At 43.4% G+C, this 26,735-nt stretch overlaps 2 protein-coding genes across 2 annotated transcripts in view; one reads left to right on the top strand and one right to left on the bottom strand.

The window, feature by feature from the left end:
• Positions 1 to 20,826, bottom strand: part of LOC309548817 (uncharacterized protein) — a gene marked incomplete at its 5' end in the record, with an annotated part of 54,909 nt that extends 34,083 nt beyond the window's left edge. Inside the window, one exon of the mRNA XM_082248755.1 lies at positions 20,671 to 20,826. Coding sequence (XP_082104881.1) covers positions 20,671 to 20,826 — 156 coding nt within the window. The remainder of the gene's footprint in view (positions 1 to 20,670) is intronic.
• The window catches only part of LOC309550241 (uncharacterized protein), a gene marked incomplete at its 3' end in the record, with an annotated part of 240,442 nt that overhangs the window by 170,379 nt on the left and 43,328 nt on the right, over positions 1 to 26,735 (top strand). The window lies entirely within an intron of this gene.

The raw sequence follows: 26,735 nt of genomic DNA, 5'->3' as shown, positions 1-26,735 counted from the left end.
TATAGGGCTAACTTCCTCCCACTATTAAATTAAATAAAAATGGAGATTAATAGATTAATAGCAAGGCCTATATCATGGATAGGAAGAATTAACATTATAAAGATGACAGCCCTTCCAAAGATATCGTATACATTTCAAATGGATCCAATACAGATCCCTTACGCTTTTTTAAAAACTTTAAGAACATTAGTAACTAAGTTTGTATGGAAAAATAAAAAATTACGAATAAAATACACAACACTAAGTAAAAGTAAAAACAATGGGGGGTTAGCACTACCAGATTTTAGGACATATTATCAAGCCTCAATCCTTACACGGGTGATGGAATGGGGGGAAAAAGTGAGTGGAAAAAATTGGGTTAAAATAGAAAATGCAATGAGTGACACAAACTTAGGTACAATTATTTGGATTCCACCAAAGTACAGAAAGTTAAATATCAATACACATACAATTACACGACAAGCACTAAAAACTTGGGATATGATATATACCAGAGAGAAATGGGAATACAACTCACCTCTTATACCACTACAGGATAAAAAAATGTTTGCACCAGGGGAAGGGAGGGAATATGGTAAATGGATGGGAGAAGAAGATATTAGATTAAAAAAACATAATAGAGAAGGGGAAAATTATTAAGTTACCCGATTTAAAAGAAAAGAGGGTAAACTGGGACATAACTGAGTGAAGGTACTGTCAACTGAGACATTTTGTTGCTTCGTTGCCCCACCCAATAAGAGAAGCGAACGATTTGTCTCCCTATGAGCAGATGTGTGTATCTGAGAAAATAAAAAATAATATTTCAACTATTTATAAAATATTAATTGCAGGGGAGAAGTCGACAGCGCCCCCATTCTTAGAAAAATGGGAAAGTGAACTGGGTGCCCGAACGGAGGAATTACAATGGGGAAAAAGTATAAAATTAGTACATAACTCCGTGATAGACACGAGTACGGCAGAAATGAATTATAAATTCATCTCTAGATGGTATAATACCCCAGACAAAGTGGGGAGATATAGCCCGAGAAGTTCGGCCCACTGTTGGAGGGGGTGTCAGGTTACGGGTACAGAGGTTCACATATGGTGGGATTGCCTTAAAATTAAAAAATATTGGAAGGAAGTTTTAGCCTTAATTAAAAAGATTACAAACATAGATATAAATGAAGACCCATGGTTATGTTTATAAATATGTCGATAAAACAATATAAAAAAACATTGATCCCCCATTTTTTAAACTCAGCAAAAAGTTTAATCCCTTTACATTGTAAAAAAATAGAACCCCCATCACTAAAAGAATGGCTAGCACGGGTAGAAAAAACAAGAAAGCTAGAATATTTAAGACTATGTGGTGAAGGGGAATACGAGAACAGGATTGAGATATGGGAGAAATGGCAAGATTTTAAGGAAACAAATGAGTACCTAAATGTTTAAGGAAAGGACGGGGGGGGGGGGGGGGGAGAAGGGATCGAGTAGATAGTGGAAAAAGAGTTTTCTTGTATGTTTTGTTTGTAATCCTTTCTAGGTCTAAAAGGATATGAATTGTATTGTATTAAATGTTGTACTTTAAAAACATTTTCAATAAAGAAACTATAAAAAAAAAAAAGAAACCGACTTCATGAGGGTGGCCTGAGGGCCCGATGTCCTCTAGTGGTCCCTGTGCTCACTGCCCGGAACCGTGGCTCTCGATTGGCATTTGCCATTGAACACCAGAATTGGCAGCTCCACCACTGGCACCCTGTGCTTTTCACAGATGAGAGCAGGTTCACCCTGAGCACATGTGACAGACGTGAAAGGGTCTGGAGAAGCCGTGGAGAACATTATGCTGCCTGCAACATCGTTCAGCATGACCGGTTGGGTGGTGGGTCAGTGATGGTCTGGGGAGGCATATCCATGGAGGGACGCACAGACCTCTACAGCCTAGACAATGGCACCCTGACTGCCATTAGGTATTGGGATGAAATCCTTGGACCCATTGTCAGACCCTATGCTGGTGCAGTGGGTCCTGGGTTCCTCCTGGTACACCACAATTCTCTGCCTCATGTGGTGAGAGTATGCAGCCAGTTCCTGGAGGATGAAGGAATTAATACCACTGAATGGCCTCCACACTCGCCTGACCTGAATGAATAGAACACCTCGGGGACATTTGGTTTCAGTCCATCCGATGCCGCCAGGTTGCACCTCAGTCTGTTCAGGAGCTCAGTGATGCCCTGGTCCAGATCTGGGAGGAAATACCCCAGGACACCATCCGTTGTCTTATTAGGAGCATGTCCCAACGTTGTCAGGCATGCATACAAGCACGTGGGGGCCATACACACTACTGAGGACCATTCTGAGGTCCTGCAATGACATTTCACCAAAATGGACTCGCCTACTGCATTATTTTTTCACTTTGATTTTTGGGGTGTCTTTGAGTTCAGCCCTCTGTAGGGTGATAATTTTATATCCATCATACTATGTGGCATCCTTTCCTTCCTAACACATTACCCAGTCCATACCAGTATAGATCCTAACACATTACCCAGTCCATACCAGTATAGATCCTAACGCATTACCCAGTCCATACCAGTACAGATCCTAACACATTACCCAGTCCATACCAGTATAGATCCTAACACATTACCCAGTCCATACCAGTATAGATCCTAACGCATTATCCAGTCCATACCAGTACAGATCCTAACACATTACCCAGTCCATACCAGTATAGATCCTAACACATTACCCAGTCCATACCAGTTTAGATCCTAACACACTACTCAGTCCATACCAGTTTAGATCCTAACACACTACTCAGTCCATACCAGTATAGATCCTAACGCATTACCCAGTCCATACCAGTATAGATCCTAACGCATTACCCAGTCCTCACCAGTATAGATCCTAACTCATTACCCAATCCATACCAGTATAGATCCTAACACATTACCCAGTCCATACCAGTATAGATCCTAACGCATTACCTAGTCCATACCAGTATAGATCCTAACGCATTAGATAGTCCATACCAGTATAGATCCTAACACATTACCCAGTCCATACCAGTTTAGATCCTAACACACTACTCAGTCCATACCAGTTTAGATCCTAACACACTACTCAGTCCATACCAGTATAGATCCTAACGCATTACCCAGTCCATACCAGTATAGATCCTAACGCATTACCCAGTCCTCACCAGTATAGATCCTAACTCATTACCCAATCCATACCAGTATAGATCCTAACACATTACCCAGTCCATACCAGTATAGATCCTAACGCATTACCTAGTCCATACCAGTATAGATCCTAACGCATTAGATAGTCCATACCAGTATAGATCCTAACACATTACCCAGTCCATACCAGCATAGATCCTAACACATTACCCAGTCCATACCAGTATAGATCCTAACGTATTACCTAGTCCATACCAGTATAGATCCTAACGCATTACCCAGTCCACACCAGTATAGATCCTAACGCATTACCCAGTCCATACCAGTATCTAGGTCCTGAATCTAGGGAAGCAGCTGACAACACTGAGAAGAATCTCCATACTGAATGAGAGCTGGGAACGTACCCATCAGGTGTAGGCAGGGGCCTGCACAGAGGAGAGTGAAGATACAAGGGTGCAGGCATCAGAGCAGAGTAGTTGGGTGACAGTTAGGAAGGGTAGAAGGGAACAAGGCAAGGAGGCCAGTCCTGGACTGGAGCACCCCAATAAATACACCCTTTTGCGTGATGTTGGGGAAACCAGTCAGGGACCAGCATTGCTGGAGCAGAGCGACGCCCCTAGCTGCCAGGGGAAGAACTTCTCCAGTGGGGGCAGGAGAAAGGGAAAGAAAAGACAGGTTCTGGTGGTAGGGGACTCAATTATTAGAAGGACAGAGAGGGCAATCTGTCAAAAACACTGTAGGTGCCGAACTGTCTGCTGTTTACCGGGCGCTCGGGTTCGGCACATCACGGATCTGGTGGACAGATTACTGGTGGGGCTGTGGAAGACCCAGCTGTCATGGTACACGTGGGTTCCAATGAAAGTCAGAGGGAGATGAAGAGTCCTAAAAAAACGATTTCAGGGACTTAGGAGCTAAGTTGAGGACTAGGACCTCCAAAGTGGTATTTTCAGAAATACTACCTGTATCTCGAGCCACACCAGAGAGGCAGCAGGAGATTAGTAGGGAAGTTAACAAGTGGCTGAGTAGCTGGTGTTGTTAAGGAGGGTTTCGGGTTCCTGGAGAACTGGGCCGACTTCTCAGTCGGCTACCGGCTCTTTAGTAGGGACGGATTGCACCTAAATGGGGAGGGTGCAACTGTACTGGGTGAGAGGATGGTAAAAAAGTTAGAGGGGCTTTTAAACTAGGTGATGGGGGGGGAGGATACAGATGATGAATTAGCCAGCGGGGAGCAAGGTTTAGCGGGCACAAATGGGGACATTAGCGGTAGGGTGTTTAGAGTTCCTAAACCCAAGGTGGGTATGGGGAAAAATTGCAAGAGCAGCCTAAAAACAACATCAAACTAGGAAATATGCAACCGGAAAAAATTACGAGGTTTGTATACCAATGCTAAAAGCCTTGCCAAAAAGAAGGGAGAGCTGGAGCTGCTGGTGTATGAGGAAGACTTAGATTTTGTAGGGATTACAGAGACTTGGTTTGACAGCTCTCATGATTGGCTGGCAACCATTCAGGGGTATTCCCTTTATCGTAGGGATAGAGAAGGTAAAAAAGGGGGAGGGGTATGTCTGTATATTAAGAACAGTGTACAGGTAAATATGAGGGATGATATTAATATTGGAGCTATGGATGAGGTAGAATCCCTATGGGTAGAACTTCAAAGAGAAGGCACTATGGGGAAGGTAATATTGGGCGTATGCTATAGGCCCCCCAACCAGAGGGAGGAGGGGGAGGCGGACCTCCTTTCACAGATTGGATTGGCAGCAAGGATGGGAAATGTCATTATAATGGGGGACTTTAATTATCCAGATATAGACTGGGCAGAAGGAACCGCGCATTCAGCCAAGGCTCGGCAGTTCCTAAATGTTTTGCAGGATAATTTCATTGGTCAGATGGTGAACGCACCGACAAGAAACAATGCAGTACTTGACCTACTGATTACCAACAATACAGACCTGCTCACGGATATAGAAATACGGGACAACTTAGGAAACAGTGACCATAGGTCAATTAGTTTCAGTATTAATTACAGTAATAGGAAACACAAGGGCAATATAAGGACACTGAATTTCAAAAGAGCCAATTTCCCAAAACTGCGCTCTTTGCTAGAAAATATCGAATGGGATAGAACCCTGGGAACAAAGAACACGGAGGAAAAATTGGAGTGCTTCAAGAGCATACTTAAAGGGATTGGCCAGTGCAGTCCAAAGGAAAATACATTTAAAAGAGCAAAACTAAACCCTGGGTGGCTAAACTCCAACATAAAAATGCATATTAAAACTAAAGAAAAGGCCTTCAAAAAATACAAGGCTGAGAGGTCATTGGCAGCATTCCAATAGCATAAAGAGTGCAATAAGAAATGTAAAGGCAAAATCAAAGCAGGTAAAATAGAACACGAGAGACATATAGCGGAAGAGAGTAAAAAAACCCCAAGAAATTCTTTAAGTATATAAATAGTAAGAAAGCGAGGCCAGATCACATTGTCCCCATAAAAGACGATGAAGGGAATCTGGCCACAGAGGACAGAGAGAAGGCGGAAGTGCTAAATAATTTCTTCTCTTCAGTCTTCACAAAAGAATTGGGGGGCTACACTATCCCAGCTTGTAATGCTAAATTAAATAATACACCTCAGGAAGTGCCGCCATGGCTAACAGAAGATAGACTTAGAACTAAACTAGAGAAACTTAACATAAATAAATCCCCTGGACTGGATGGCTTGCACCCGAGGGTTCTTAAAGAGCTCAGCCAGGTGATAGCCAGACCATTATTCTTGATCTTTAAGGATAGTCTACAGACGGGAATGGTGCCAGCTGATTGGAAAAAAGCCAACGTGGTACCAATATTTAAAAAAGGGCCGAGATATATCCCGGGTAACTATAGGTCGGTCAGCCCAACATCAGTAGCCTGCAAAATTTTGGAGGGGATGTTAAGGGACCACATACAAGACTTTAGTAATGAAAACTGTATTATTAGTAGTACTCAGCATGGATTCATGAAAAATCGTTCTTGCCAAACCAATCTATTAACCTTCTATGATGAAGTGAGTTGCCATCTAGATAAAGGAAGGCCTGTGGATGTGGTGTATCTGGATAAAGGAAGGTCGGTGGATGTGGTGTATCTGGATAAAGGAAGGCCTGTGGATGTGGTGTATCTGGATAAAGGAAGGTCGGTGGATGTGGTGTATCTGGATAAAGGAAGGCCTGTGGATGTGGTGTATCTGGATAAAGGAAGGCCTGTGGATGTGGTGTATCTGGATAAAGGAAGGCCTGTGGATGTGGTGTATCTGGATAAAGGAAGGCCTGTGGATGTGGTGTATCTGGATAAAGGAAGGCCTGTGGATGCGGTGTATCTGGATAAAGGAAGGCCTGTGGATGCGGTGTATCTGGATAAAGGAAGGCCTGTGGATGCGGTGTATCTGGATAAAGGAAGGCCTGTGGATGCGGTGTATCTGGATAAAGGAAGGCCTGTGGATGTGGTGTATCTGGATAAAGGAAGGCCTGTGGATGTGGTGTATCTGGATAAAGGAAGGCCTGTGGATGTGGTGTATCTGGATAAAGGAAGGTCTGTGGATGTGGTGTATCTGGATAAAGGAAGGCCTGTAGATGTGGTGTATCTGGATAAAGGAAGGCCTGTGGATGTGGTGTATCTGGATAAAGGAAGGCCTGTGAATGTGGTATATCTGGATAAAGGAAGGCCTGTGGATGTGGTATATCTGGATAAAGGAAGGCCTGTGGATGTGGTGTATCTGGATAAAGGTAAGCCTGTGGATGTGGTGTATCTGGATAAAGGAAGGCCTGTGGATGTGGTGTATCTGGACTTTGTAAAGGCATTTGACACAGTCCCCTACAAACGCTTACTGTACAAACTAAGGTACATAGGTTTGGACCATAAGGTGAGTACCTGGATAGAGAACTGGCTCCAGGGGAGAATCCAGAGAGTGGTGATTAATGGGGAGTACTCGGATAGGGCGGGTCTGGAAAGTGTGGTCCCCCAAGGTTCTGTCCTGGGGCCAATCCTGTTAAATGGATTCATAAATGATCTAGAGGAGGGGATATCTAGTACAATCTCAGTATTTGCAGATGATACTAAACTAAGCATGCCAATATCTTCTATGCAGGATGTGGAAACCTTACAAGCAGACCTGAACAAAATAATGGGGTGGGCAACTACATGGCAGATGAGGTTTAATGTTGAAAAATGTAAAGTAATGCACAGAAACACGAAAAGCAAGCAACCTCTGGGTGAATCTAAGATAGAAATAAAGAGATTATTCTCCCGCTCTACAAGACTCTGGTCCGGCCACATCTGGAGTATTACGTCCAGTTCTGGGCACCGGTCCTCAGAAAGGATGTGCTGGACCTTGAGAAAGTCCAGAGAAGGGCAACAAAAATAATTAGGGGAATGGAGGACATCAGCTATGAGGAAAGACTACAAGCACTGAACTTATTCTCTCTGTAGAAGAGACGATTGAGGGGGGATATGATATCAATGTACAAATACTGTACTGGTGATGACCCTAGCATAAAGAACAAACTTTTCAGAGAAAGGGAATACAATAAGACACGGGGCCACTCACTAAAACTAGAGGAAAAGCAGTTTCACCTTAACCACTTCCATACAGGGCAGTTACACCCCCTTCCTGCCCAGACCAATTTTCAGCTTTCAGCGCTCTCACACTTTGAATGAGAATTGCTCAGTCATGCTACACTGTAACTAAACAAATTTTTTTATCATTTTTTTCACACAAATAGAGCTTTCTTTTGGTGGTATTTGATCACAACTGGGTTTTTTGTGATATAAGCAAAAAAATAGCAAAAATTGTGAAAAAAAATAACATTTTTTTTAGTTTCTATTAAAAATAGGTTTGCAAAATAATTTTTCTTCATATATTTTGGCCAAAATTTATACTGCTACTTAACCCTGGTAAAAAAAATAACCCAAATTAGTGTATATTATTTAGTCTGTGTGAAAGTTATTGAGTCTAGAAGCTATGGTACCAATTACTGAAAATTGATCACACCTGATGAACTAATGGCCTATTTCCTTTCTTGAGGCCCTAAAATGTCACAACAGTACAAATACCCACCAAATGACCCCTTTTTGGAAAGTATACAGTCCAAGGTATTTAGTAAGAGGTATGGTGAGTTTTTTGAAGTTTTAATTTTTTCCCACAATTCTTGGGAAAATGAAAAAAAAATATATTTTTTTTTTCTTTTTTTCCCCCACAAAGTTGTCACTTTATAAACTATTTCTAACACATAGCATGTACACAGCAAAGATGACACCCCAAAATACATTCTGCCACTCCTCCTGAGTATGTCGATACCACATGTGTGAGATTTTTACACAGCCTGGCCACATACAGAGGCCCAACATCCAAGGAGCACCTTCAGGCGTTCAAGGAGCATAAATACACATATAACTTTCTGACTACATATCACAATTTTGAAGGCCCTGGCTGGCCAGGACAATGGAAACGCCCACAAAATGACCCCATTTTGTAAAGCAAACATCCCAACGTATATTCTATGAGGCATTATAAGTCTTTTGAACATGTCGTTTTTTTCCACAAGTTTTTGGAAAATGTGGGAATAAATGAAAACCTATTTTTTTTTTTTTTTTTTACACAAAGTTGTCAATTTATAGGATATTTCTAACACATAGCATGTACATAGCAAAAATGACACCCCAAAATACATTCTAATACTCCTCCTGAGTATGACGATACCACATATGTGATACTTTTACACCGCCTGGCCATAAACAGAGACCCAACATCCAAGTAGACACCTTCAGACGTTCTAGGAGCATGCATTTTACATCTAATTTCCTGACAACCTATTACATTTTTGAAGGCCCTTCATATTTCTAACACATAGCATGTACATACCAATTACACCCCAAAATATATTCTGCTGAGCAAAGGGTAAACAAAAGATTACCTGTGGTTTTAGTGGTGGTCCACAGAGGAGGGCATCCAGGTAGAAGGCAGAGATGTGGTCAGTGACAGCAAAAGCAATCGAATGGTCAGTGACAGCAAAAGCAATCGAACAGGCAGCAGGCAGAAATACTGTCCATAGTCATTACAGGCAGCAAGCAGGGATAGTGTCAGCACATCCAAAGCATTGGTCCAGGTAGCAGGCAGAGGTGTGGTCTATAAAGTCCTGGGTCATTATATGCAGCGATATGTTCAGCACAGCCAAAATATTGATCCAGGCAGCAGGAAGGACCATCAAGCTTAAGGTCGAGACCCCTAAGACCGAGAGCTCCACCGGCTTCTTCTTTTATCCGCAATCATCGGAGCGAAAACAGCAACCGCCAACATAAAGAATACCCCATCGGAGAGTGCACTCCTCAACCTATCCAGCGGTGCCCGTATTTAGGCTATAACTGCCCGCATCGCGGACGTCCAACCACTGCGGCCTACTCAGGTACCGGAGACCTCCCGCACACCGCGCTCAATTTACACACACCCCGGGGGCCGGGCACGGTAAGAATTCACATCCGCGCCCCCTACATACAGAAAAACCACCCTGGAGAGGGGAACTGCCTGTCCGAACGGATTGCTACCCAGACCCCCAAGTCTTTTCACAGGCTCTCCTCACTGCTGGGACTGCATTTATCATACACCTGAGACCCCTAAAATCGAATTAAGGCCGGCAGTGACCACCAGCTTGATACACTCGCCATTTTGTCATATTGCTGCAACAAGTTTTTTTTTTAACCCATTACATTAAGCTCCACGCACTAATACCTGAATTGACTGCTCGCACTGGCATGCACTGTGCTTCCCTTACTTATATAGTGTACCTGCTGATAATTTAATGGCGGCCTAAAACACTAGCCCTCACGCACGAGGGTTCACAATACGCTATTTACAGGGACTTTACAGATCTATAATGGGGAAGCCTGAACGTAGCAACTCAGCCACACGCTCCTGCTCATCCCACAACAACGCACCACAGCAAGGACGCAGCATTCCTGACCTCTTCAAATCACAATCCCGAGACGTGGAAACTACTCCACAACTACCGAATGACCCCCGCCGCCCAGAACCCGATGGAGTCCTTTCTTACGCCCAAACACTCGCAAAACCACCCCCAGCCACTACTCAAAGTCTGGACGATCTGAAAGCAGTAGCGGGCGACATTAAAGACACTCTATCCGCAGCCATATCTGCAGCGGTCTCTGACCTTAAAAAGACATCCAAGCCATTACCACCAGAGTGGAGGCGGTGGAAGAGACCACAGCTCGCCATGTAACAAATATCCAAGAGATGAGAAACCACAGCAAAACCTTTACTCAATACCTCAGAGACATACATCGACATCTCAAAGATTTAGACAACAGAGGTAGACATCACAACATCAGAATTCGGGGCTTACCAGAATCAGTTGAACAAGGAAGTCTGCGCCATAGAGTTACTGCCATATTCAACGACCTGTTAGGCAGACCTCATGAGGCCAACATAAAATTTGAACGGCTACACAGAGCTCTCAGGTCTAGAGGCCGTGATACAGACCCCCCCGAGATGTCATATGTTGTATCGTGAATTTCAGAATCAAAGAGGAAATCTTATCTAGAGCATGGCAAAGAGGTCACATTCAACACCAGGATGCAGAAATAAAGCTGTTTCAAGACCTATCCCCAATCACGCTACAACAGCGTAGAAACCTGAGACCCCTACTGGATATACTAAGAGAACGAGAGATACCCTATAAATGGAGGCTCCCCTTCTGTCTAGTTGCAGGCCACACTGGCAGAACAGCATCACTGAGAGCGCCTGAAGGCCTACATTCTTTCTGTGAAACTCTGCGAATTCCCCTGATTGACATACCAAATTGGTACACTGACTTCAGGCTTCCTCACATCCTGGAAGCGGAACCAATGAATTTACATCAACATGGGAACCCTTCTGATTCCAGAAGGCGCAGACCGAACCAGCACAAATCTCCGCCTCCAGAAAATAGATGTCCACCCGGAAGGAGCAGCAGGCCCTCTTCCCCGGTTTACCGCAAAGCCAGACACGAATAATAACACTATCTATACTGGATAACTCTCCTTTGAGACTTTCTTAATCCGACACACCTTTTTCCATAAACAGAAGGATGATATGACTACCATACCTCTCCTACTCGCAACATCTTCAGCTACCTTCACCTCTCTACACCAATTCACCTCATTCCTTGGAACTGCATAATGGTGACTACAACATCCATGTTTTGCACTCTACAAGTTCATGGTTCAGGGTCAATAGACCCCTTTAAGCTCTGATCTACACATACTTTGTGTTGCGATCATCGCTAAACACGTTTATATGATTAAATAAATGAAGACGGAGAGAGAAAAGAAAACCTGAAAGGACACCCTACAAGAATTTAGGGGGGAGGTTTTTTTTTTTTCATGCGTTTCCACCACCTGATCTCATTGTTCTTATGCTACTCTGGGAACAAATTTTTTTTTTTTGCCTTCATTTCCAGGTAAACTCTGTTCAAGTAAATATACGCCAGCACACACAAGTGTGCACTTGTTTTGGGTGCCCACGCCTTACCCATTATATCAATAACATTTTTGGCTTTTATTTTTTGTTAATTGCAACCTCTCTGATAGAAAAGTTATTAACCGTGGTTTAACCTGTTATATAACTCTGTTGGTTATACTCTGTTTCAGATCAGCCCAAGGAAAATAATACCTTCATAAACTGCAATTCAGTTGAATGTTTAACAAAGGTGAATGTGAACAACTGATCCGGTACGTGTCTTACTGTTTATATACAAAGAATTTTTTTAGTTCCTTAATTACCACCACATTTCCTCTTTCTCTGAACCTTTAAAATATAATTATTGGCCTCTTCATTTCCCTCCCCATTATCTCGGGCCCTTCAGACTCAAGTCCCATGTTTCAACAAAATCATTGAATTACGCATCACTATCCCCTGTATACTTCTTCCTTAAAGAACCCAAGTGCTTCCAGGCGTTAGCGACCCTCTCCGATCTAGGTTACCCCCCATTTCTTCATCACCTGACTATAGGCGTTAAAGTTACCCGGCACCTCAAAGTTATACCTGATTACAGGCGAGTTAGCTGGTCTACACTCGCGGTCGGATTCACCACCCTTCTCATTCCTCTCACATAGAGTCCTCTTCCCACTCTGTAACATTTGCATCGGATTGTTTTCTCCTCTGATTTTCGCTACCATCCCTAGGCAACCTCTTTTTTTATCCTTCCCTGACATCTCTCTTCTCTATTTCCTCTCCCCTTCTCATCACCTTTGCCTTTCCCTCCCCCCCCCCATTTTTGTTTTTTATTTATCCTTATTTATTTTATCCTTTATTTATCCTTTATTTATCCTTACCCCTCTCTCCCACAAATTACTAAACCAAATAACATGAAAACTTGTCCTCAGCTCAAACTGTTCTACTTAAAACGTAAAGGGACTTAATATTCCAGAAAGAAGATCTCAACTCCTTGCTTACATGAAAAAACTTCATGCGGACGTTGTGTTCTTACAAGAGACACACTTTAGAACAGACAGTATTCCTAAATTAGGCAATCATAACTTTCCCACAGTCTACCATTCTACCAACAGTGAGAGTAAAACTAAAGGAGTATCCATCCTCATTTCCAAACATACACCGCTAACAATTGACGATTCATTGATAGATGTTAACGGACGTTATACCTGCCTTAAAGGCACCCTCTGGGGGACACCTATAACGTTGGCCAATATATGCAGCCCTAATGCTTCTCAAGTCAGTTTATTTAATAATATTGCCAGCGAACTTGCATCCTTCCAAAAAGGAATGTTGATTCTGGGTGGTGATTTCAACATAGCGTTAAATCCCGTAGAGGATACCTCCACAGGCACATCTTCCTTACCATATCGCGCACTACACAGAATCAAATTGCAAATTCAGCAACTCCTACTTCACGACTCTTGGCGTACACTATACCCTAAAGAAAAAGATTATACATTTTTCTCATTTCCACATAACAGGTACTCCAGACTGGATTACTTTTGGGTATCTCAAAAGGACCTCCAGTATATCACAGCGGCCTCAATAGAACCCATGTTCTTTTCTGACCATAACCCTATAACGCTTTCTCTAGAATTTCCAGACCAATGCAATCCTCATAAAATGTGGCGACTAGACGCATCTCTACTGACTGACTTACAAAACATTCTAAATCTGAAATCCCGCTTGTCAGACTTTTTTCAGATTAATAACACACCAGAAGTGTCGCCTCTCATGCAGTGGGAGACACACAAATGCTACATTAGGGGTTCATTGATCGCTATGGCTTCAGCCAGGAAAAAAGCCAGACAGGCGAAGATAACAAATCTCTCAAATAAAATGAAAGAACTAGAGAATCTACACAAACGATCCCAACTCCAGAGAACCCTAGAAGAACTATCCTCCACACAGGCTCTCCTGTTAGATGAACTTAAACAAACCACTAAATGCAACTACATTCTATCCCAGAAACTCTTCTATGAAATGAGTAACAAAAGCGGGAAACTAGCAATAAAAAGAAAAGAGAAGGCGCCTGGCCCTTTAAATAAAAGATTGTTGAACCTGCTGCCCTTTTAATTGTAATAAAACAATAAATAGGTATATATCATAGGTAAAAAGGCGCTGGTAATCTTAATATATCACGTGTTATAAAAATTAATAGGTGATTTAAAGTGTAATATATGTGATTAAAAATTGCTACAAATATATATATGATCTACTATTGGTGCAATTAGCAAAGAAAAGTGCATACCAGTGCAATTTCAATTCAGAAGTGTTTGTGCTTCTCAAAGTAAATTAATCCACAAAGGTGTGGATCAGTGAACCAATAAATAGATATATAAAGAATTCCATACAAAAATCACATAAGAATATATAAAAATATAAATATATAAATGTGCTCCAAGTAGTGTTTAAAAGTCCAAGCAATAGCATGCAATCAAAATTGTGCTTGGTGGATTCTTATTAATCCCTTCACAGTGCTCCAGGTGCTGGGATGTGACAACCGTCAATTAAGAAGTGTTTGTGCTTCTCAAAGTAAATTAATCCACAAAGGTGTGGATCAGTGAACCAATAAATAAATATATAAAGAATTCCATACAAAAATCACATAAGGATATATAAAAAAATCACATAAGAATATATAAAAAAGTATAAATATATAAATGTGCTCCAAGTAGTGTTTAAAAGTCCAAGCAATAGCATGCAATCAAAATTGTGCTTGGTGAATTCTTATTAATCCATTCACAGTGCTCCAGGTGCTGGGATGTGACAACCGTGGCCTCTTACCAGCTAGCAGCAGGTCACAAGGACCCCCAACGCCTGTGATCCCTTTATTGGGTGGATCAGACCTCTCCTCGATTGCTTGGATCTCTGGCTCCTATATTACTCGAGTTGGACCATGTAGTCCCCCCATACACATAAAGATATAGAAGAACAAATAGCCTCCAATAGTGAAATACTGTTTTATTCTCCAAAAAACATACACTATAAGGTGACAATTAGCCTCTTACTATTTGTTGTGCCCTCCTGGCACTGGGCAATTCGGCAGTACAAAATCGTTTTTTTGGGTCTTAGGAAGATATTGTCCGGGGATCTGCAGCACCCTGTATCTCCTTTCCCCCTTTCTTTGTATTGCGGCGGTGGATGTGTATCCCAGCCTCTGTTCCGAATGCCTCTGTGTGTTACTTCCGGGTTAGCATTGACCACAATGCATTTCGCTTAACGAGCGTCCTCAGGCAGTCTGGCGGGAAACTATTGGCAAATGCACTGAGAGATGGAAGAGCTGCCTTTACAAACAGAGAACTCAAAACCTCCAATGGAATTTCTTTAACAAAAAACAAAAAACAAAGACATAGCTGATCACCTGGCAGACTTCTACTCCAAATTGTATAACTTACCCCCAGAAAACAAATTACCTGACGAAAATAGAACTCACTCTCAAATCATAGAGGAATTTCTTCTAATATCGAAACTCCAAGCCCAAACACTAGATGCCCCCATTTCATCAATGGAACTCGATCTAGCACTCAAACACATGAAACCGGGGAAGAGTTCAGGTCCTGATGGCCTTTGAGTAGCTTACTACAAATTTTCTGACATACTCACCAAGCCATTCCTTCAAGCATTCAACCCTTTGTCCGATAGTCATCCCGCGCGAACAAACATCCTGGAAGGCCACATAACGGTGAACCCTAAACCAGGTAAGGACCATACGCAAACCTCGAGTTACAGACCCATGTCGTTACTAAATGTGGATATCAAAATATACGCCAAAATCTTAGCGAATCGCCTCCTCCCAATCATCCCTCACATCATCTCGACAGACCAAGTAGGTTTCATCCCAGGCAGAGAAGCAAAGGACAACACCCTAAGCAATCAATATACATCATTGGCTATCCAAATCAAACCAGAAGGGAATGTTTCTTTCTTTAGATGCCGAGAAGGCATTTGACAGGTTGGCTGGGACTATCTAGCGGCTGTCTTAAAAGCGATAGGCCTAGGAGACCGTTTCATCAGTTTCGTTCTTGCATTGTACAATGGTCCCCAGGCTAAAGTAAGGGCTAATGGCCTCCTGTCAAGCACCTCCTCCATTCATAATGGCACCTGTCAGGGTTGTCCGCTGTCTCCAATCTTATTTGTCCTAACTCTCGAACCCCTTCTCAATCGCATGCGCACAAATGTTAGTATAAAAGGAGTAGAGATAGTAAATCATCACTACAAACTGGCCGCATTTGCGGATGATATATTACTCTTTTTGACCTCCCCGCACATATCAATCCCGAACCTCTTGGCAGATATGCGCCTCTTTCAATTCATGTCCCATTTTAAAATTAATTTTGAAAAATCTCACGCACTCAATATATCCTTAACCCCCGGAGGAGATCAATAGCTGTAAAAATAACTTCCCATTTCTTTGGAAAGTGGACGCAATTACATACCTGGGTGTTCGCCTCCCTGCCAACTTACATGATCTCTGTACGCTTAATTTCACCCCCACACTACAAACCATTGCCCAAGACCTTATAAAATGGACAAACCCTGCTTTTTAATGGTTTGGCAGGGCGGCAATCCTCAAAATGAATGTGCTCCCTCGTCTCCTCTATCTCCTACAAACCGTCCCCATTAAACTACCGCAGACTTTCTTCCAAACTTACAGACGTTTATGCTCTTCCTTCCTATGGAACCAGAAAAGCCCCAGACTTAGTCACGCATTCCTCACTTTGCCAAAATTGAAAGGAGGCATTGCTCTTCCTGATCTACAGAAGTACTATTGGGCTTGCCATATCTCCAGAATTGTAGACTGGAACATCCACCGCTCTACCAAGGATTGGATAGACCTGGAAGATTCTTTCTCCTCTATCCGCTTAAGCTCTGCTCCATGGTTACGTAAATCACACGTGCCCAAGACTCTCTCTGATCACCGATTGATATGCCCCACATTACAAAGCTTTAGAGCAACATGCAATAAATTTAATATGTTAGAAATCAAATTTAATCAGCGCTAGCATGAGTAAACTGTGCATAACAATGTGGCATAAATATCATAAAAAAGTCCTTAAAACGTGATCCAAATAAGATGCTCAGGTGCAGAAAATTATTCAAGGTGCTCCAAAGTGATAGGTGTCCCCTCTTGGTTCCCCACTCACCAAATTGCCAGAATTTTTGAGCCTTGGGTATATATTGCACATAAGCCCTCTTGACCAGGATCTCAGAGATGATTTTCCATAAAACCTTGGATAAGGGTAGGGTAAAATCAAAAACATACTTACAAACATGTATTTAATATATCGCATATATCATGTTTGTGAGTATGTTTTTGACTTGTTAACCACAATAAACTGTTCAAGCATACTTCACCATGTACGGCCTTTCTATATTTTAATGGTGGATACGGAGGCGGATTTTACCCTACCCTTATCCAAGGTTTTATGAAAAATCATCTCTGAGATCCTGGTCAAGAGGGCTTATGTGCAATATATACCCAAGGTTCAAACATTCTGGCAATTTGGTGAGTGGGGAACCAAGTGTATAAATTTTCTTATACTCAATAAACCTTATGGAATAAAAAAAAAAAAAAAGGTCAGTCCAAGTGGCAGGCAAAAAGCATGGTTGATTAGCAGGCCGAGGTCGGTGCACTTCGAAGTCAGAAACTTGGTTTTAAAACGGCAGGCAAAGGCATAATCGGTAAACAGGCTGAGGTCGGTGCACGTGGATGTCAGAAACGTGGTTTTTAAAACGGCGGGCAAATGCATCGTCAGTAAACAGGCCAGGGTCAGGAAACGTGGAAGGTAGAAACATGGTAGCAGGCAAATGATCTGGACAGGTATTTCACAATGGGAAATGGCAGTCTTAAAAATAAGGGGATCTAAATCTTACAGCTGTATGGTAAATTTTGAAGCAATCTCCGATGCATAGGTTGGGAGGGACAATCGGGACAATAAAAACTAGTGTCTCTTCTAAATCCATTTCTGCTGCACACACGACATCTCTTTTGGCGCCTTCTTCCTGATTCTGTGGGGGGAATGCTATAGGGAAAACGTAGCTTGTGAAGTCTACTCACACAATCAGAGCGAATGCTTGCTGGGGCCGGTCCTTGTTGGTATATTAGGGCAGTGATAATGTCTTCAATGTAATTGAGGTAGGTGGTGTGTTGATTTCCTGGTAATTTTTGATGGCAGACAAAGGAATTGTACATGGCCATATGAAACAGGTGTAATGCAACTTTATCAACCCGAAAGTCCCTTAACTGGTATAAAAAATAGGGTTGCAGCATCTGGTCATTTAAATCCACCCCCCCTATGAACAGATTATATTTGTGGACACATTCATGCTTTGTAATGGGGCCACGTCTTCTGGGAATCTCCACCAAGGTGTCATTGTGGATGGTGGACAAGATGTAAACATCTTTCTTGTCCCTCCACTTCATGGCCAACACTTCCTCGTTCCTCATAAATGCGGATTCCCCCTGTTGTAGATTTGTACCAAAGTTTGTGGGAATCCCTTCCTATTTTTTCTGCTGGTACCACAGGCCAGGGTTTTTTTGTGGTACAGGTGACGAAAAAGGGGCAAGCTGGTGTAGTAATTGTCTACATAAAGATGGTATCCTTTTTTGAATAGGGGGTATGCCAGGTCTCAGACAATTTTCCCACTGGTTCCAATGTAAGTTGGGCATTCAGGGGCCTGGAGCTGGGAGTCTTTGCCTTCATACACACGGATGGCATAGACATACCCAGTGGCTCTCTCGCAAAGTTTATTCATTTTCAACCCATACCTGGCTCTCTTACTTGGGATGTATTGCTTGAAGTGCAGCTGGCCAGTAAAATGGATAAGGGATTCATCCACACAGATCCTTTTGTCTGGGACATACGCTTCCGCAAATTGTTTTGAAAAAGAATTTATTTGGGGGTGTAATTTACATAGTTTGTCGTGGTTGGGATGATCTCGGGGAGGGCACTGCAAACTGTCATTGAAATGTAGGAAGCGCATAATCATGTCATACCGTGATCTGGACATGACAGAAGGAAAAAGAGGCATGTGGTGGATGGGGTGACAGGACCAGTAAGCATGGACTTCATTTTTCTGCTGCTCTCATCATCCAACATGGTTAGCATTTCATATGCCTCCTCTGCTGTAAAAAGCCTTTTAGACATACTGGCGGTACTGATGGTATTGTTGGGTACTGATGGTACTGATGGGTATTGTTGGGGACTGGCGGTACTGATGGGTATTGTTGGGTACTGATAGTATTGTAGGGTACTGGCGGTACTGATGGGTATTGTTGGGTACTGGCGGTACTGATGGTTATTGTTGGGTACTGATGGTATTGTAGGGTACTGGCGGTACTGATGGATACTGGCGGGCTGTTGGATGTTCTGACAGATCCAGATGTGACAGAGATGGGCTGTGACACTAGGTGACAGGTTCTCTTTTTTTTTTTGGGGGGGGGGGGCTGTGTAGTGCACTGTGTACTGTGAAAATAAAGAAATGTCACTCACTGATCACTGATCTTCTCCTCACACGATCGGTGTGTGAGGAGAAGAGCTCAGATCAGTAGTAGCGACTTCCCTGTGTTTTGATTGTGACCGGCTGTGATTGAACACAGCCGATCACGTGTTAAACAGCCAATTTTATTGGCTGTTTACCCTGATCGGGTATGCGCTGTGTCCAAGGCACACGCTACATGGCAGATTGCCGCGGTGCGCGCACCCGGGAGTGCGCGCCAGCTGCTTTTGCTGCCCGCCGTTATATGAGGTCGGGTCACTATAACTGAACCACAATCCCACCGTCAATTTGTAATATCGCGGGTGGGAAGTGGTTAAGACAAGCTGTAACTTCAGATCCCGTCCCCTTTTTTCTGACTGCTCCGACAAACTGTCTAAATTCTGGACTTTGAACAGATGTAAAGAAGAGAGGAATGCAGATAAAGGGGTACAACTTATGTAGGAGGATTTGTTTCATCTCTGTTTATTTCCTGAGGCCAGTCACTTCACTGGGTATATGGGGGGTTTACACCCACTCTAAATGTTCACATGAGACAAGTTGCAGAGGTCCAACACCGCTGCCTCCCTTCTCCTGAGACTGCACTCAGTGACTTGGGTGTGAGACTATACAGACATATCCCTCCACCCGACACAGCCAGCAAATAACAGAGCAAGTAACCCCGGGAGAATTGTTCTGTCAGAGATCTTACTAGACCCGGGCATGGGGCAGAAGACTCAAAGAACATACCCCAGGTGCCTAAGTCTGGTAACACCTATGGTGAAATACATAAATTGTGTCTGCAGCACAGAGAAGGAAGATTATCTGAGAGAAATACAGGAATACAGGACAGGGAACACAGCTCAGGAAAGTGACCAGGGGATTACAGGCTGATATCACCCAGTCCCCGCCCTACTCTGGACCAATCAGTGAGCAGTATGGGTGGAGGAATGTATTTAGTGTTAATGACCCACCTGTGCTGATCTCTGTAGGAGTGTCCTCCTCTATAAATGTCCCCGTTATTCCATCCTCCTTCGTAGACTGCTGATCATCCCTCACATACCTCTCTTCTTCTTCTGCTTTCACCTCAAATTCTATATCGATTGGATCTCCACTCTAAATCAAGAAAATGAAAGAGAATATCATCTATAAAATATAAGATTTATTATTGTGACATCACATAAAAATCCACACATTGTCTCCATGAGTCTGTGTTTTATAATCTCTGTCTCACCAACCTTGTAACATTGAGGGATGGTGTGACCTTCCTGTGTGGAATCCCGGGAATACAGAGGACGGGGACATCTCTCTGGTGGGTTCCTGGTATAAGGTGGCTCCATCATATCCTTGTGTCCTTCTGAAAACTCCTCCATCACTCCATACTCCTCATCCTCCTCTTTATACTCTTCTTTAACATCAATATTATCATCCCCGAGGTTTCCACTCTGTATATATAATAAAACATTTTTTGTAACAAATATACTGTATATAAATCAGAACTACCAATAATTGTCACTCATCTACCCGATGATGGTGAGGGATGGTGTGACCTTCCTGTGTGGAATCCCGGGAATACAGAGGACGGGGAGATCTCTCTGGTGGGTTTCTGTAGCTGGATGACTCCACCATGGTTTCCTGGTACAGATCTTTGTGTTCCTTTAGAAACTCTGACTCCTTCATCATCCCATCCTCATCATCCTCCTCTTTTATCTCTTCTTTAACCTCAACTTTAGAATCTCTCAGGTTTCCACTCTGAATATATAATAAAAATGACATCAATGGTAACAATGCAGATAATGTACAGATCCTAATGATACTATCAGTGATTGTTCCTCATCTACCTGATGATGGTGAGGGATGGTGTGACCTTCCTGTGTGGAATCCCGGGAATACAGAGGACGGGGACATCTCTCTGGTGGGTTCCCATTACTGGATCCATCTGTAGGAAACACACACACTGACTGAATACATTGTTTCTATGTGTTTATCAGATGATGGGGGATCTAGGTGGAGCCTCCGTACTGCTCTCTCCTTTACAATAAAGTCTCCTCTTACCCGGTGATGTGAGGGGCGGCTGATTCTCCATCATGACGTCCTTGTAGAGATCCTTGTGTCCTTCTAAATACTCCCACTCCTCCATGGAGAAATAGACAGTGACATCCTGACACCTTATAGGAACCTGACACACACAATGATACAGTCACCATCCAGACACATCCCTTGTCTGTTACTGGATAATGTCCCAGAATTCCTAGCACCGCTCACCTCTCCTCCATGATCTCTCTGGTGACTTCTAGAATCTTCTTTGTATTTCTCTATCAGGGAGGGAGATGGAGGCAATGTGATGGTCATGCGATCTCCAGACTTCACAGGAGGAAAACTCTAGATCTGAACACAAATAGTAAAATCAAATGAAATTCCCAGAATCCTCCTCACCTCACCATTCAGGTTTCCATTTGATTAAAGCCCCACCTCAGACTGAGGTATAATTTACCCACACAGGACCCCCACACTATGCAGGGTAAAAGCTTGTTGCAGGCATTCTGACATCATTACATACAACGCAGGACCAACAGTCCCATTTTGCTAATAAGTATGCCAAAGGTCCGCCCACATCCTAAGAGAGGAGAAGAATAAGCCAGATGGAGGGACATTGGGGGAGGAGCTGTGAAGTCAATGTGATGTCATAGGACATATAGACTCGGGATGGAGGGACATTTAGAGGGGAAGATTTGAGGGGCCCTCTATATGAGGCTCCCATGCAAACCAAATCATTGTTCCCGGGTGCCTCCCATTTCTAAAATAAAGAGTGAACTTTGACCTTTACCATACAGAAATCTGTCAGGAATGTGTGAAAGTAATCTCTCATGTGAGCAGGTGACGTGCGGAGGAATGGAGTGTAAATAGCAGACAATTTTCTCCAGAGTCCCTAATGGTGGGGATGGATTTTGCTGCGTGTTGGAGCCAAGTTTCCACCCCCCCCCCCCCCCCCAGGGTCACTGCAGGTGTGGAGAAAAGCTGTGTAAGAGGATATGGAGGAGAGATGAGGAGGAGATCCAGGAATCAGGATAAAGGTCAGGACAAGCAACAGACGAGCGCATCCAAGAGATGAAGCCGGGGTCACTACACAGAAAATCAATCCAAGGAAACAACAGGCAGGACGAGGAATAACAAGAAGGAGCTCAGAGACAAATGAGGATATTGCTCAGCCAATGGGAGATTATCTCAGCATGACTTACATAATGAAGGAGATGAGGGGAGGGGAGGAAGTCACTTAAGGTGACCATAGATACATGGAAATTCAGCTGGTTCAGCAGGGATCGGTCGCATTTCCATCCATGTGTGGTTAGCTTTGGAAGCAAGATATATTAATCATCAACTGATCCCCTTGAAGGGGTTAATCTACTTATTACCTCTGCCGCCAGATCCTGCAGTGTTTCCCTCTACGTTCTATGGAACGTCCTCTTTACCTAACATCACTTCCTGTCTGTATTCCATAGAGACTTCCTGTCTGTATTCCATAGAGACTTCCTGTCTCGGTAGAAGTGAGATTACCACCTTGTGGAGCTCAGAGGTACTGCAGCCCTGAGAACCGTCTGGTAGTGTGAACACGGCCTTGTGCTGTGTGTGTGTATGTACTGTATATCCTTCCCCTTTCTCTCCTCCCTGAGTGTGTATGAAGAGGCGGAGCTCCTGCTGGAACAGCGGTCGGAGGAGGAAGCCGAGTCTAGGAGGGAGACTGACAGAAAGCGCAGCAGACTTGCAGGAGTGAGCGAGGAGGATCCAGTTCCTTTGCCATCGGAGGTGAGGAGAGTGTGAAGGATGTTTGTGACTCTGGTAGATGAAAAGCTGAGAGTCATATTGCTCTGGTGAGTGGGGAAGCACTACTAAGGGGGCGCCCTCACCATCACGTGTGTAAGAGGTGGAAGAAGGCGTGGCTACACTACAGCTGGCACAGTTTGGAGCACGGAGAATTTTCACACCTTATCAACTTTTCATTCATTTGTGGACTTTTTTGGAGCAACAGAATTTCGTTGAAGTAGATGCAAAGTGGAAGCAGTGGACTTGCAGAGAACACTATATTGAGAAAAAAATATTGTATGTTTACATTAATTTGCACCAATTTTTACTTTATAGAAAATATAAGATAATGAAGTAGGTGTAAAGTGGAAGCAGTGGATCTGCAGGGAACAGCATCTTGAGCACAAAGCACTTTATGTTGTATATCAATTTGCACATGGATCAGTTTACTTCATTTATTGATAAACACCATAAGATGAATGAAGTAGGTGTAAATCTGGACCTAGGGAACACAAGGGAAGTGGAGTGGGAATCCTCCTATCCTCACAGAGCACCTTCCAGGTTCTCCACTCTCCTCCCTCTCATCATTTGAAGCTCACTGTACGTCTATTTTCTCCAATCTCCTCTAGAATTGCTGTGATCTATCGGCCCGCTGGACCGGTATTAACTTTCCTTGATGACTTCTCTGCCTGGCTGCCCTACTTTCTCTCTTCTGAAATCCCCACAATCATTCTCAGCAACTTCAACATCCCTGTTACTACGAACACTTCTGCTACTTCCAAACTTCTCAGTCTAACCTCCTCATTTGGCCTGAAGCAATGGATACACAATGGATAGAGGCTTCTACTCACTCTGGTGGCAACACCCTCAGCCTTGTATTCTCCCACCTATGCACTCCATGCCTCCTCTCCAACAATCCTCTCCCTCTCTCTAAACACCACTAGGGATGGGCGAGCAGTTCGGGCCGAGGGTAACGTCACCAATCACCCGAATTTTCTGTGTGCTCGGTGTTTTCATTTTTTTTACTATTTACATCCCGCCGAGCGCACGGTCAATAGCTTGTTAGGAAGCTAAACTGGGAAGCCGGCCGTTGCGTCCTTAACAACAAAAGAGTCATGAGCTGTCAGGGAACAGAATGTAAAAAAAAATTGCCAGCTAGAAAAAAAATCAGGGAAAACTCAGCGTGGGGTCCCCCAAAATCCATACCAGGCCCTTATCTGAGCATTCAGCCTGGCAGTCCAGGAAAGGGGGTTACGAGTGAGTGCCCCCCTGAATCCTACCAGGCCACATGCCCTCAACATGGGGGTACGCCCCAAAGCACCTTGTCCCTATATTGATGGGGACAAGGGCCTCTTCCCCACAACCTTGGACTGTGGTTGTGGGGGTCTGCAGGCAGGGGGCTTATCAGAATCATGGAGCCCCCTTTAACAAGGGGGCCCCCAGATTCCACCCCCTATGTGAATGAGTTTGGGGTACATTGTAAAGATAAATGAGCCTAGGAGCCCATTTTTCACAATTCCTTTTATAGAAAAAATAAAAAAAAAACACAATGTCCTCCAATGTAGATCCATCGTCATTCACGACGCTCACTGCACCTCTGGACCCCCCCAAAAAAAAACACTCCGCCCTCAAGGAATGACAGTCTGACAGTTCTTAAAAAGGTAAGGAGCAGGGCCACCTGGTGACATCATCTGGTGGCCCGCCCCCTTGTGATGTAACTGACTGGTGCATGCTGGATCAGTGACATCATAAGGGGAAGGGCCACCAGGTGACATCACCAGGTGGCTCTGCCCCTTACCTATTTAAAAACTGCCACCCGGCGGAGCAGGCATTCGACAGTCAGCCTTCCTCATGGGCGGAGTTTTTTTTTTTTTCTTTTCTTGGGTCTACGGTGCAGCGGTCTTTGTGATTGACGATGGATCTACATCAGGGGACATTGGTTTTTTTATTTTATTTTTTTTTAATAAAGGAATTTTAAAAAACTGACTCATGTCTTTATTATTGACACTTTTTTGGTAATTGAGGGCCAGGATCTGGGGGCCCCCTTTTTCAAGGGGGCTTCCAGATTCCGATAAGCCCCCTGCCCCAAAGCACCCCCCCCATGTTGAGGGTATGTGGCCTGGTATGGTTTGGGGGGCACTCACTTGTCCCCTATCCTGGCCTGCCAGGCTGCATGCTTGGATAAGGGTCTGGTATGGATTTTGGGGGGAAAGATATGCCATTTAAAAAAAAATGATCATGGGGCTTCCCCTCAAAATCTATACCAGACCCTTATCCAAGCATGCAGCCTTTTTTTGGCCTGGTATGGATGGTGGGTGCACCACACACCGTTTTTTTTCCCCATTTTTTTATTTTCTTTGCCAACAATTATTTTTTTTTACATTCAGCTGTCTGTTGGAGAGCCCGCTGACAGCTGATGACTCATTTATTGTTAAGAACGCCGTGGCCGGTTTCCCGGCCTCACTTCTTAACAACCTATTGACACTTAGCGGGATGTAAATAGTAAAATAAATAGAAGAAATGCAGAGCACACAGAAAATTTAGGTGTTTGGTGATCACCTGAAGGGGCCATTTCGGGCTGAAGTTATGCTCAGTCCAAACCGCTCGCCCATCCCTAGTGGTGTTTAGAGAGAGGGAGAGGATTGTTGGAGAGGTTGCATGGAGTACATCGGTGGGAGAATACAAGGCTGAGGGTTTTGCCTCCAGAGTGAGTAGAAGCCTCTATCCATTGTGTATCCATTGCTTCAGGCCAAATGAGGAGGTTAGACTAAAACATTTAGAAGTAACAGAAGTGTTTGTAGTAACTGGGATGTTGAAGTCACCGAGAATGATTGTGGGGATTTCAAAGGGCCTGGTATGGACCGAGGGGGGGACCCCCACACTGTTATTATTTTTATTTCCATTGCTGACACAATGGCTAGGAAAATCAATTTAAATGTCTTTTTTTTTCTTTATAAATGTCAGTTTTGCTGCAGCAGGTTCTATACACAGTACAGATACACCATTTTACAGGCAGACTAAGGCTGGATACACACTATACAACTTTTGTTGTTAGATTTCCTTTAGATTTACCTTCAACTATGTAGTGTAAGGGCCTGCCTGACTGCATACAAATTTAAAATGTTTAGGTTTGACCTCATATTATATAGTTTTGGTAAATCTAAAGGAAAAAATCTAAGGATAATTGTATAGTGTGTATCCAGTTTAAGTGGACCCCCAGGCATTGTAGTTAAAGGAATTCTTTTTTTTTTTTTTTTCATTTTAAGCATTAATTAAAATCATTGCTCCTATAAAAACAATATTTTGTAATGAAAAAAATTGCATTGATAGTATCAAACATGAAAAAATAATAATAATTTTAAAAAAACACACACAGAAATTTCGGCCAAACGGACAATGTTCAAGCCGAACTTATGCCCGTCCCGAACCATTTGCCCATCCCTACTCCCTGTTATCTCTCACCTCGACTACTGCAACTCCCTCCTCGTTGGCTTACCTTTACATAGGCTATGCCTCCTTCAGTCCATCATGAATGCTTCTGCCAGACTCCTCCACCTTACAAACCGCTCAGCATCTGCTACCCCTCTCTGCCAATCCTTCCATTGGCTGCCACTCACCCAACAAATTAAAAATACTAACGGTAACTTACAAAGCCATCCACAACTCAGCCCCCAGCTACACCACTAACCTGGTCTCAATATTCCAACCAAGGCATCCTCTTCGATCTTCCCAATATCTTCTGCTTTCTAGTTCCCTTGTCACCTCCTCCCACTTCCAGGACTTCTCCC

This window comes from Pelophylax lessonae (genome assembly GCF_965119305.1).
Source record: "Pelophylax lessonae genome assembly, chromosome: 3".
Classification (NCBI taxonomy): Eukaryota; Metazoa; Chordata; class Amphibia; order Anura; family Ranidae; genus Pelophylax; species Pelophylax lessonae.
The sequence above is the reverse complement of the archived record's forward strand: the minus strand, read 5'-3'. Positions and strand labels throughout refer to the sequence as shown.